A 13,631-nucleotide genomic window follows, 5' to 3' on the forward strand; every position below is an offset into this window, starting at 1 on the left:
TTACATATGGTACCTCGCTTCTCCGCAGAACAACGAATAATGTCGTGCTGGGTGCTTCCCAACTTCCCCAAAATTACGCTTTGTTGCGTAGTGGGTACGTTGCTAATGTACCTGTATTAGTAGCCACAGGAAAGTTTATAACGGGCTCTAGAAATGCCGCTCTTCCAGCTTTCGCTGTGACTGTGCTGCGCTTTCCGCGCAGGCCTGGCGTTTTTTTTCATTCATTCATTCATTCGCCCTACACACCCTGTGTCAAAGGGGGCGCAAAGAGCTCGGTGGAGAGCGCCGATAGTCGAGTTGGCGAAGCCGCCTGCGGGCGTGTCTGCAAGAAGTAGATAACTAAAAAGCACCGAGACTATGCAAGGGACCCACAGCGCCCGCAGTGTCGTGTTGTGTTTTTCACCTGGCGGGACACAGGAGTAGAGGTTCGGTTGGAGTGATCGTGTTTTCGCAGCTGCAGCTTCCCACAGCGCAGAGATCGCCCTCGGCTCGGTTGACGCCGAGCTCGGAGGGAGAGTGGGAGCGAGTGAACAGGCCGAGCTGTGCTTTTGTTTTCGGAAAATTTTGGTGAGCCATTAAGTCGGTGCTTTACGATTACTCGTACAAATTCGGATGTTTTTCTGATCGTTTGCTTTCGCGCTAGGCGAATATTTCTTGTCGTCGTTACGTACACTCCTGAGCAGTACGCGAGGGGACGCCGAATTCGTGTTTGATCAACGATTACTTGTAATGTTTCGATATGAATGTGACGTACTGTATTGCGAGAGATACTTGAGCATTTAGTGTTCTCAAAATCTTGGCGCTTGCCAACTGGGATGAGCCGCTATGGCGTTTAAATGGTAATCTCAGTGTTTCCTCCAATATTTCTCACGATTGCATGTGCAGCTTGCATTAGAGCGTACTCGCGTCTAATTCTGCCTATGCTGTGAAAATGAAGAATACACACCACCGGTCGGTCCCGTACAGATCTAAGCTGGCTGCACTGCGCAGTGTTCGGAATGAGTGCTATGAGATAGGAGACTTTTACATTGATTCCCTCTTTCGGCCGTGCAGTACAAAGGGACCAATCACAGTGTCCTGTTCCCTCGAGCTTCGTCATGACTCCCTTTGAGAGCACATTTACAAAGTCACTTCTCTGACTCGCGCAGCGACGCATCATGGCCCGCACCGCTGCCGTCTATCAATGCGTATGACACGACGCCATGGCTCGACCAACGGATTTTCCGGCCAGTAACTGGCATTACATATCACTTCGCTCTGTGCAGCAGCAGCAGCAGCAGAGACGCGGGTTCGGCGCGTAGCCATTCCGAGCGCCGTGATGGACGGCTCGTTTTTCAATTTATCACCCGGCTGCGTGCTGGATTCCAGCTCTGACCTCACGTGACCCCTAACTCCTCGCATCCGTTCCTCCTCTTCCCCGCGGCGATTTACGACGTTTCGGTTTCTCTCTCGTCGTCGAGCTCGAAGAGAAACGCCAAGTGTTGTAGGACAAACTACCCGCAAATGAAAACGCGCCTTCCCAGTGCCAAGAGCCTTCAAGAGCATTGGCTGTCTGGCCCGGATTCGTTGCGTTTATAAATGGTTCGCGCTGCCTTCTTTCCCCGGCGTTACAGCATGAACTCCTAGCTACGTCGGTCTCCAATGCTTTAAACGCCACAAAGAGCCGCTCGCCCGGTGGGAATTCTGCAGCCGGTACCGTTTGTATATAGAAGCATCACACGTGCGCTGCACTCGTTCTACTTAAAGTCCCTTTAGTTCTACTCAGGACGACGCGCTCCCTTGCGGTGTCACCCACGGCAATGCTCTGGTGCTTATGCTGCTCCACTGCTGAACCGAAGCTCGCGGGATCGAATCCCGGCCGCGGCGGCCACATTTTCGGTGGAGGCGAAAAGCTAGAGGCCCGTGCATTTAGATTTAGCTGCACGTTAAAGAACCCTGGGTGGTCGAAATTTGCGGAGCCCTCCATCAAGGCGTTCCTCGTAATCGTATCGTGGTTTTAAGGCGTAAAACACCAACAATTATTATTACTATCCATTGTGGTGTCCGTGAAGAAGCCATAGATAGATAGATAGATAGATAGATGGATGGATGGATGGATGGATGATGATGGATGGATGACGATAGATAGATAGATAGATAGATAGATAGATGGATGGATGGATGGATGACTGGATGGACTGGATGGAGAGATAGATAGATTAGATAGATAATAGATAGATAGATAGATAGATAGATAGATAGATAGATAGATAGATAGATAGATAGATAGATAGATAGATAGATAGATAGATAGATAGATAGATAGATAGATAGATAGATAGAGATAGATAGATAGATAGATAGATAGATAGATAGATAGATAGATAGATAGATAGATAGATAGATAGATAGATAGATAGATAGATAGATAGATAGATAGATAGATAGATAGATAGATAGATAGATAGATAGATAGATAGATAGATAGATAGATAGATAGATAGATAGATAGATAGATAGATAGATAGATAGATAGATAGATAGATAGATAGATAGATAGATAGATAGATAGATAGATAGATAGATAGATAGATAGATAGATAGATAGATAGATAGATAGATAGATAGATAGATAGATAGATAGATAGATAGATAGATAGATAGATAGATAGATAGATAGATAGATAGATAGATAGATAGATAGATAGATAGATAGATAGATAGATAGATAGATAGATAGATAGATAGATAGATAGATAGATAGATAGATAGATAGATAGATAGATAGATAGATAGATACGCTCAAACTCGCAGAAGTTCACTAAGAAATGCTTCGCATTTAATGAAAAAGCACGTGTGTTGTGACAATGCCTGTGCTCTCGTTTCTGCAGGCACCATGAGGTTGCGCAGCCGCACAGCGACGGACTGTGTTCGCGGGGCGGCGCTGGTGCTGCTCTGCATCGCCTCCTTTCTGCCGACGCCAGCCGGGGCACGACGAGGCGGTGAGTTTCGTTGCGCGCGCAAAGAGGCGCATGCGCACTCTTGTCTTTCAGGAACCGTTGCGTAACGGTTGGCGATATTAGGGGACCACCCGTTCCGCGTCCCGCAAGAGATTTCTCAGAAATGTTCGAAAATGTCCGGCATTTCACACTTTATTAACTATTGTTCGGCAGCACCTTATTGAGTTCGGCTGCGTCTGGGCACCCTCTCTGAGGATGTGTTAGCTGCAAGCACTCCAAGCTTGCGAAAAAGTCAGATAGCCGCGCGTTTCACGGTGATGAATGCTTCTAACGCCAGCTATAGAAATCATTTGAAGGAAGTAACACAAGTGACATCGAGCACTTCCCCGGCTTTTATTCAGTATAGCGTGTGGAAGGTATGCCATAGCTGTTTTGTGAGTGACTGCTGTTTGAGTTACCGAACTTTTCTGTTGATAGTAACAATTATTGTTTCGTGTCGAAACACATTGCAGTGACGTATAGAATAATTTTGTTTACACAGATATGTATATGAACTTCAACTTGTATCGGTTACTCTATTTATTATTTTCCGTGATGACAAAATATTGCAAGAGGAAATTTCATAAAGGAAGATGAAAATTGTAGTCAATTTCTTATCGTGTTGCGTCAACTCAACTCCCTCCTCCAACCTCACGGCCTGCGTGTCGCGCATATCACTCGTATCCGTACGAAGGTGGTCACTCTATAGGGAGCTTTCACAAGCGGCGGAAGCGCTGTGCATTGTGGGTAGTCCGCCATTTTGAAGTCATAGGCAACCGAGCCGGGAAGCGCGCGCGTGCGGCAGCACCGAGTAAACAAACAGACGTGCCGGCGCATTCACGCTTGTTGTTCTTGTGAGGAGTACGGAGCAATGGCTACGAAGTCAGCGAAGAGCAGAATGTACGCATCGACGCTCTCCCGGAAACACCGCGACGAGAAAATCCAACTATCCGGAGTGGACCCGTTCACGCTGCAGGCAGCCGACTGCATAGTGGATATGAATTTGTGACCGCTCGTCGATGCCTCCGACATTCGCGATTTTGTGGTCTTAAGGACGTGTTTTGTAACGCGACAGCAGCTCGAAGGAAGGAAGGCCGTTGGCGGCCACGACTTCGTGACAAGCGGCCGGTAAGCGAGCCGCGAATGAAGCAAGTTGCTGCCGATAGCGGGATCGTCATGACACAGGTAAGCTTCTAAAGGCGTTTTAGATGTTTATATTTTCCCTTCTTTTGTTAGGTGACCCGTTCGCAGGCCCGCATCAAGCCTCCCGTCGAAGTGTGGTTCCTGGGGTAGGGTGACGGAGAAATCCTTGCTGCGCATTGCTCGTGCATGGAAGGAAACGGCGAGGTGTGCTCGCACGCTGCAGCGTGCTGTACACCTTGGCATATTTTGCCAAAAGTTCATGAAAATTATTGCACTATTCTCGAAGAGCTGATGCTAATCGGCACCTTTGCTGCTTCTCACCGACGACACATAAGTGCTCGCTCTGCAAGTCGTTACTCAGCTGCAATCAGTACGCCGAGAAACTGGTCGCGGTCAAGGCTGCGGTGCACAAGTTGGCTTGTTGCAGTGTCGATGCGCCACTTCTTCATCGCCGATGACGACAAGCCCATTTCGGCAACGGGCCCGCACCTCAAGTTTTTTCATGGCAGGAGGGAACCAGCTCTTGGAGCCGTCTGTGCCCGAGCGCTCTTCACGCGCTCGCAGGCCGTACTCCACGTAAAAGAGGAGCGCTGCGATGTGGGAACACGCCTCGCCGTTTCAGGCCGTGCGCGGCAAAGATTTCTCCGTCACCCTTCCCCAGGAACCACACTTCGACTTGAGGCTTGTCACCTTACAAAAGAATGCAAAAGATAAATATATAGAACGTCCTTACAAGCTTACCTGTGCCATGATGATCCCGCTATCGGCAGCAACTTGCTTCATTCGCGGCTCGCTTACCTAGCCGCTTGTCACGAAGTTGTGGCCGCCAACGGCCTTCCTTCCTTTGAGCTGCTGCCGCGTAACAAAACACGTCCGCAAGACCACAAATTCACGAATGTCCGAGTCATCGACGAGTGGTCGCAAGTTCACAGTCGGCTGCCTGCAGCGTGAATGGGTCCACTCCGGATAGTTGGATTTTCTCGTTGTATCACTCGCGGTGTTTAAGGGAGAGCGTGCATGCGTACATTCTCGTCTTCGCTGACTTCGTAGTTAATGCTCGGTGCTCCTCACAAAAAGAACATGCGCGATCGTGCCGGCACGTCTGTTTGTTTACTCGGAGCTGCCACACGCGCGCGCTTCCCGGCTTGGTTGATTATGACTTCAAAATGGCGGACTACCCACAATGCACAGCGCCTCCGCCGCTTGTGAAAGCTCCCTATACACGCCGTTCATAGAGCATGTGCGAACTTATGTAGGCTAGCACTCGGTACGCCGTTTGTTGCACAGCCACGAAGGTGGGGACGCCTACAAAGACTACAATAACGATAAGCAATCAATCGTTGATATAATATGGCTAAGAAAGCCTATATGGTATTGGTGCTCGCATCCCGTAAGCAAGCAATAAAGCATCGCTTCGCAAAAACAAAGTGAGTTCGCGCGGTAACGTGATACTTTTTGGACCGTTTCGTGTCGCGCCGTGGTTGTCGTTGAAGGACGCGCTTGCATGAAACTTTCAAGGCTTTCGCCTCTGTAGCAATGACAAAAGCCATCGCCTCGTGCGCATTTAGGCTCCGCCGAAACCGTTCAAGCTTTCACTCTCGCATGCTGCCACTGCAATGAAATCAAGAAGCAAAACGCCGTGCTTTGTTGCGTACAGCACACTTTATCGACGTTCGAAAGGACCAAACATGCATGGTAGCGGCCGCCGATGTACGGGGAGCTCCATTCATTCTGATGGTTACGCGAATCAATGGCCGTGCTGTTTTATGTTCGTGTGCCTTGTTATTCGTATCCCCGCGCCCACCCCTCCTCTTTTATTTTTGCAACACGCACATTCGCGCCCTGTGTCGCCGACGCAATGCGGCGGATAGAAGTCCCTGAGCCGCGCTTTCCGGGGCTTTCTCCGCAGCCGACGTTTCGCGGAAATACATTCGCGTGTCTCCCGCGGATTGGCTGCCATACAGGCCCACTGCACGCAACCCGGCGCTTATAGAGACGTCGCTGCAGTGCGACGAAACAGAAGAGCCGCGCTATGCCATAGCCGCGCGAAAGAAGCGCGACATCCCTACTCCCCAGGGTTGCCGGGATAACGCAACACGAAACCTTTTGGGGTTGACAGGGAACGCGGCCGCCGATTTGACGGCCTGTCAGTCGGCGGGCCGCCTGGTCGCGTAACCCGAGACGCCGCCGCGCCCACGTACACACCGCTCTCGTGGCGCTCTTCTTTTGGCGCGTCGGTTTGTTGCGACTCGCGATTTTTCTCCCCTTTCCGGCGGTCAACGCGGTTCGACCCAAAAGTGTGGCTTCTCTCTGGTAATGTGTACGCGGCCCCGTTCTCGTGGGAAAACTGAGATTCGTGGATGTGAGTAAAACAGCGGTGGCGGAGGGGAAGGTGCTCGCCGCATATTATGCGCTTCAAGTGTGCGGGCTGTGATTCGAGGCTGCGGGGCTGTCCAACTCCTGTCTGTTCGTCGTTTCTGTGTGGCGTTTAGACGCACCCTCTGTCGTTTTAAAGGGACTCTGAGCAGAGTAACTGTTTCATTTGTAATTGCAAATCACCCTGCTACAATGCGAACAACTCCGCTGTTGCTCGAGAAGACGCTCGACATGGCACGAAAAGCGATAACGCTGAGACCGGTGGTGACGCCATTTTGCAGTTTCTGCCGCAGCTCATCGTGACATCGTACAGTGTCAGGGCGCCTGCAAGGGACTGACTATAGAATTCTGTATCTCTGAAAATGGATTCACGTATGCCTCCTAAAAGAGCCAGAAACTGAAGATGAGCTTGGCGAGCTATAGAGGAACTTCTGTTCAGTTCATGCGAATAAAATACGCAAGAATGCGTTGAAATCCGTTACATGGCTTCAGAACGGCGCAACAAGGAACGAAAAAACGAAGAGATCCACCCGAACCAGCGCCGACTCACAACTAAAAGTTTATTCCATATCACAGAGCAGATATATACACACACGTGGCCACACACAACGTCAAACGATCCGTTGCGTAAAAGTGACTTCTCCACATCGGTATTTTTGGCTCGTAATTTAAGAAATGGAGACACGACCTTCTCTTCCTTTTCCAACGATGAACCTTCTATTCAGAAATAATGACTGGCCAGTTTCCACCCAAAACAAAAACAAAAAAAATGATAATAAGTTGAAGCAGCGGTCTTTTCTTTTTTTTTTTTTTGTGCGAGAACACCCCATCATGATTCGTGCAGTCGTGTTTTTAACCATCGAGCCTATATACTGGTGTGTGTAGGTATAAGTGGTCGTCGGAATTTACACATTTACTTGCTTATACCGGCGGTCAAACTTGCGAAACAAAAGCACAACGAATGTATTGTTTCTCTTTCGTATATATGTCCAGTACTTTTGCGAGCGGTCTTCGCCGCACATCGCTCCTGGAAGCATTCTTTGAATTTGGCGCATTGTTTTCCTATCACGATCGGATCGAGCTAGCAGATAAGACGAGTAAGCCGATGTGGCACTTTCCTAGCAGCCTCGTACCGTTATCCCTCACTGCTAAGTGTAGCAAATGCTTATAAGTGAGTTGTTACAGTATGGGCTTTTCATTCGCTTTATTTATTTCATTCGCTTTACACTATGGGCTTTTCAGACTCTTAAGCTGTCCAATGGCGTCCTCGCTATTCTTCAATTTGCAAACGTCTCCTCCGAGAGGTGGCTTCTAGTACGCGAAGTCACCGCGAAGTTCATCAGTAAGGCACTCCTTTGGGCTCGTTCGCACAAGTTGAGCACAGGTTGGGAAACTCTACGCTGCGTTGGTTATGCAATAGCACCGACAGAAGGCAGGAAAGGCATAGCCGTTCATGTGTCTTCTTGGTTTCCGTCAACGGTTTCTCTTTTTTTTAATTTTACTTTTTTTACACCGCAGCTCAATGTTTCCCAACCATGCGGACCGTTCTTATAAAGAGCCCTTTGACGGCGACTCTATCTCATGCCGCATTCCCACGGAAATTCGAAGGCGGTTTGTGTCGAGTCTGTCCTGTTTGAATAAAAGCGAAAAAAAAAGAAAGAAAAGCTCTGCGCCGACGTTAAGATCGAAGAAAAAACAAAACTACAGAGTGAGACCGAGGGGGGTGAATCGGCGTGGGACGTGTCGATCACGCATCGGGTGTCGCGCGGTCGTCATAGCCAATCGGAGAGCGACCTGTCAAGCGGCTTGTTTTTCTTTGTGTCGCTCGAAAATCCCCTGGCGTGTGGAGACGCGAAAACGAGATGCGCGGAGGGTGTTCGGTTGCGCTGGCTGAATGGACGGCGTTGCGCATCGACTGGCAGCTCAGCAGCAATCGGTTCGTCACGAACGCGAGGCGCATTCCTTCCTGCTGGTGGACAACCGCGGATCGTCCTTTATTCCGCGATTAAGCCATCCTGCACGCGGTACGAGGCGTCAGCAGCGGGGCCTCTAGAAACAGGCCGCCCCGCTACTGGTGTTCTTGCACTTTCTGGCCATCCCAGAGCACCAGCAGTAGATACTTTCGTAATGTTCTTCTCAACCTTCCGCCCTGCACCTAGCGCTGAAAGTAGACGGACACCATTTGCGTACCGGAAGTCCAGCGGATGTGCGCCGCCGTGCAATCACCTTAATGATTGACGCGAGGTCGGACCGGTCTCGGCGAAGGGGTTCTCCTGACACGTTCGCTCGGCTGCCGCCCTGCTTCGGCCTGCTACCGTGCGCCGATCGAGAGCAGCGCGAGTGTCAATCAAAACAAGTGCCGCCCCCGATGCCTAGGGTGCCGCCATTATCTCTTGACACGCGCACGCGCTGAAGGACCGCGCCGTGGCTGCTGCTTCGTCGATCGGGGGCTGCGCTTTCGGACGACCTGCCTCTGTCATTCTCGCTCCTCGTGCGCAACAACTATTTGTGCTTGAGGCAACTAATCGCCGGGAGTTCAGTGCAATGCCCTGCGAACTTTCGCGTTTTCCGAGGAAGAGATTAACGCCAACTAACGCGGCCCGCGAGTGAACGCGGATGTAGAAATGCCGAGCCGTCACGGATGTTTCAGAGTGAAATCGTGCTTCGCGCAGTAGAGCGTCAAAGTGCGCTTAAAGCTTAACGAGGCAGGCAGCTCAAAGGGAGTACGACATCTTGCCATCCGTACGTAACTTTACGGCTTCGTTACGTGGGCCTCGTCTGTATAGGTTGTAAAATGGTAGCGGCTGCTGGGACGCATCGGTTGCCTGCTTTCACGCTCTTGTTGCACAGTTCAGTGGGCGTGATGGAAAAGAACAAAGAAGATCGACGCATTTCCTTAAATCGGTCGTACGTCGGTTCTCCGGGCGATAAAGAAAAAAGAAACAAGTCAGAATCTGGCCGTGCTGGATAAGTTCCGAGACTGACGCTTTACTGCCTCGCGGGCGAGACACTGTGGCTCGATGAATACTCTCGTACTTTTCTTACGAGATAAATATTTATCGTTGTCCTGTCGCAGTTTGCGCTGCCGACTGCGATTTTTCAGAGCCGCTGTGGACTTCGACCAGGTTTTTCATAACGCACGATGAGAGGCTGGTCGTTACAGCATGGTGGACTTGATGGGGATCGACAGTATATGCGTGAATAAAACAAATATGAAATGCTCCGGTATTGATGCAGTTCGCACATACACGCATACGCGTACAAAGGGGTCGCATCCCGTCCCTTTCCGGGAATAAGATTCTGGCGACGCCCCTGTCATCTTGTTGCAATGTTTTACGGCATCCGTGGTAATCTATCAGGCAGGCCCGTAGCCAGGATTTTTTTTCGGGGGGGGGGGGGCACTTGCTGAAAACCTTTACTATTTGAGCAAAACACCTGTTTTCATTATTTATTTTTGGTAAAATCACCTACTTCACTCATCAGATTTCACCAAAGTCGTCACCAAATTTTCGGGGTGGGGTGGGGGGGGGGGGGCTAGCTCTCCCCTCCCCCCCCCCCTCTCCCTGGCTACGGGCCTGTTATGAGGCTTATTAGTAATTTGACGAGTGTGGTGCCTGCTCGACATCGTTTCGAATAGTCCGTTTGCGAAGCTTTCAGACATTAGTGTGCGTATTTGAATCCGGTTAAAATATTTCTTTAAAACAATTAAACACTGTAATCTGGATAAGGAACAGCTCTCGCCAACAGGTAATCGCGATGCGCCTCTTGCGCATAGATCGTGCTGGGCTGCAAAGACGAGGCTGAGGAAAAAAAAAAAAAAATGACAGCCCGAAAATGGTACGGAAGGCAAAGAACGTGGATTAAGCGACAAGCGGTAAAAAAGAAGAAACAAAAAAACACGAGATGGGCGAGTATAGCTGAAACGAGGTGATGGAGTTCCCACGAAATGCAAACCGTGTTGGACAAGCGAGGGTGAAGTGGATTGAACAGCTCGTGGAATAGAGACGTCGCTCGCACGCAGAGAACGGAAGCGGAGGAGAAACCAATAGGCAGAAGTACTTCTATATCGTCCCTCCGACTGTTTGCATATATGTTCACGACTGCCAACGCCGCTCGACTCGCAGCGGCGAGCAATAAAAGATTTCTTGTCGGCGCGCCATCGCACGTACCCTGACGGTCGCGAACATCTGCGCCGAAAAAGCAGCGACAATATACGACGGGGCGGCAAAAATTAAAGCCGGAGAACCTCAGTTCAATTTACAGTTGACGGAAAAGTATCCTCGCATATTGTCGGCGCTGAAACTTTTTTTTTTTTTGCATTTTATTCCGCTTCTCCGAAGACGTTCGCCGCACAGCCTTCGCGAGAGAAGCGCCGAGTTAGACAAAATCCAATATTGAAATCGTCGTCGACGGTATCTGTTGGAAACAGAGCTTGCAGAGGGACGGGAAAGAGAAGTGCGTAAGGATCAAGAGCGGATGTTATTTGAATAGGAGTCGTAGAAAAGGGGACGATCAGGATACAAACATGTAGTCGTCAACGGGTCGAGGAATAGAAAAGACGGAGTAGAAACAGCGTCTTCTTTGCTCGCGACCCGGTGTTCGCCTGCGGAATGAAACTGTCGACACAGAAAATAAAGACATATACATATATATACTCCAGCCGGAAGCGGTAGGTCGCCCACTGAAAAGAAAACTCTGTGTCTGCAAACAAAGGGGGAAAAATAAAGAGTAGGGGGAGGGCTGAGAAGTTGAGAAGCAGAGAAAAAAAGGAGTCTCATGTGCGCATACAGAGAGAAACAACGTCGGAATGGAAATATATATAAAAAAAGAAAAAGCGATCGCGATAGAGAGACAAAGGAACGCGGGTGGAAAAGGCGAAGGAGCGAAGTTTAGTCGAGTTCATTGCTGCGAATGAAACAAAGGGAATCGAGGGAGTCGGGCTTGCAACTTTTTGTCGCGCGTATTTGATCGGTGTGTATATGGCCGTGGTTCCCTCTGTTGCTCCCATTCTTTCTGGAACTTTTGTGGAGGTATACTATACTGCATGAGCCGGTCGTATCGAGGAAGCCTTTATTCAATCTCCTCTTCCACTGCTGGGGATCTCCCTGCGGGCAACGTTGAGCAATATCCTTTGCTGATGCAGTTTCGGAAGACGCCGTTGACGGGTTGCCAGCGACACGGCGTCACGGCGTTAACCCGCACAAACGCGCCTTACGGCTGTGCTCTGATTTCGCCACTATCGCAGCGTCGTGCATGCAGTGCGTATTCCGGCATCTTGTCCTCTTTGTATCACCCGCTTCGTTTACTTTTCTGTTTTGTTACATGCATGTACAGACGGGTTCACTGTTAAAGGGAACACTTGCGTGCAGGGCATGTGCGGATTTCAATCTCTTTCAAAAGTACAGTCACTTAGATTTGCATAAGACAACTGATGGTTGACAGTTCTGACTCCTTTTGACAGACTAGTGCCCTGCACAAACAATCTTTCCGCATCCGCTTGCCGTTAGGGGGCCAACGATATGACAGGTTCTAATTCAAGTGTTCCCTTTAACAGTGGACTGGACTGTACGTGGCTTGTCTCGCACGTCGAAAGAGCAGGCAGTTGTCGGCCTGCTGTTTCCACATTTCCCTCGTGTCTTTGCAGGTTTGCGTATAAGTATGAAATAATGATGTCTCATATGTATGTACTTACATGTTTACCTCAGTTGCCTGCACTACACGCTGCGTTTGGCAATTAGTGGCGCACTTGGTAAAAAGACAGGTTTGCTCGCACGCACTGAATAAGGGCATGCACCAGGCGTTGGACGGCAACTGATATTTCAGTACTCGAAGAGCCGCTCTTTTTGTTTCTTTCTCTTTTCTTTCTAAATCGTCTGACAAGCGCATGGCTAGGTGCTTCAATACGAAACTCATTGGGCGCAGCTATCATGCAACAGTTATAGATTCAGGTCATTTATTTTTTAATTGCAGGGATTGCTACTGTCACTCCCATTTGACAGGAACGGAAGTTGTGCGCAGCATACACAAAACGCAGACTAGGGAAAATTTTGAACCAGTGGAATTTGACAAACGTAACGAGCGGTGCATTAACGGTCCCTCGATATTTTTATCTCTTAAAGCGCGCCGCTATCTTCGAGTTTTCGATAGTGTTGGTATTCCTTGTCTTTTAATTGTTGGGTGGCTTTTTTTCACGGGTTCTATTGGCTGCAAAAGTACGTGGCCGTGCGCTTGTCAGGCGATTTCCACAAAAATCGTTTTCTTGTTTTTGTTTTTTTAAGCACGTCGCTGCTGTGTACAGTCTTCCTCAAGTACTTAGTAGCACAACCTGTCCAATCCGGCACACTATCCTCGAGACTGCAAGTGATTACAGAACGTTTGGAGACAGGCTTTTGCGCAATAATCCGCAAATCCGGACGTGGCTACCAATAAATCAGCTCATGAGAATGAATGAACGACAAACGAGATTTCGTGTATACAGTCGGCTGCTGTGTTATCAGAATCGCTTTTTCTTTGTTATTCATTATATATATATCTCGCTTTTGCATGGAAATCGCGTGCAGACAGAGATGGTATTTCGCACTCGCGTTTTCCTTCGAGTCCATTGCCGCCTTTCTGTTTGCACACGCCCGTGCAGGCGGGAAAGGCTAGGAGCGAATCTGCTGCGCAGGAGAGTATGTTGCGGAAGATGACGTCATTTTTAGCAAATGATCACTGGGACAAACGTTTTCGCAGGAACGGGCCCCACGAAATCTTCGATGGTCAGGGCCCGTGGGAAATGAGAAAATAGGTTTTGCCCGCGCTGCCCTCAATGCATATTCCGTTTACGATTCAGTCTGCGTTTGCAGTGGTGTGTGAGCTGTGAGTATACAAGTGCCAGCCACAGCGCTGGTCTTGGTCACCATCTCGTTGTGACGCGCGTCAGCAGTTGCCACCCACTGTAAGCTAAGCGGATCGTCGCCGGGAAAGTTGGAATCTCGGGCCCATATAGCTTAGCCGATTGGAGAAGCAACGGAAAAATGGCCGACTGAGATGGCGGCATTTCGGGCTTTAGAAATTCTCCCGCCAGGGCCTATTTTGTTTCTTTCCTCCTTGAGCACGCAAAACACCAGCATCAACTGAAGCGCGGACAGATTG

At 49.5% G+C, this 13,631-nt stretch overlaps 1 protein-coding gene across 1 annotated transcript in view; it reads left to right on the forward strand.

Annotated features, from left to right (window-relative positions):
- Positions 1-2,866: 2,866 nt before the first annotated feature.
- The window catches only part of LOC119405928 (adhesion G protein-coupled receptor L1), a 215,663-nt gene continuing 204,898 nt past the window's right edge, over positions 2,867-13,631 (forward strand). The window contains exon 1 of the mRNA XM_049419326.1: positions 2,867-2,981. Coding sequence (XP_049275283.1) covers positions 2,876-2,981 — 106 coding nt within the window. The 5' untranslated portion in view covers positions 2,867-2,875. The remainder of the gene's footprint in view (positions 2,982-13,631) is intronic.

This window comes from Rhipicephalus sanguineus, chromosome 9 (assembly GCF_013339695.2).
Source record: "Rhipicephalus sanguineus isolate Rsan-2018 chromosome 9, BIME_Rsan_1.4, whole genome shotgun sequence".
Lineage (NCBI taxonomy): Eukaryota > Metazoa > Arthropoda > Arachnida > Ixodida > Ixodidae > Rhipicephalus > Rhipicephalus sanguineus.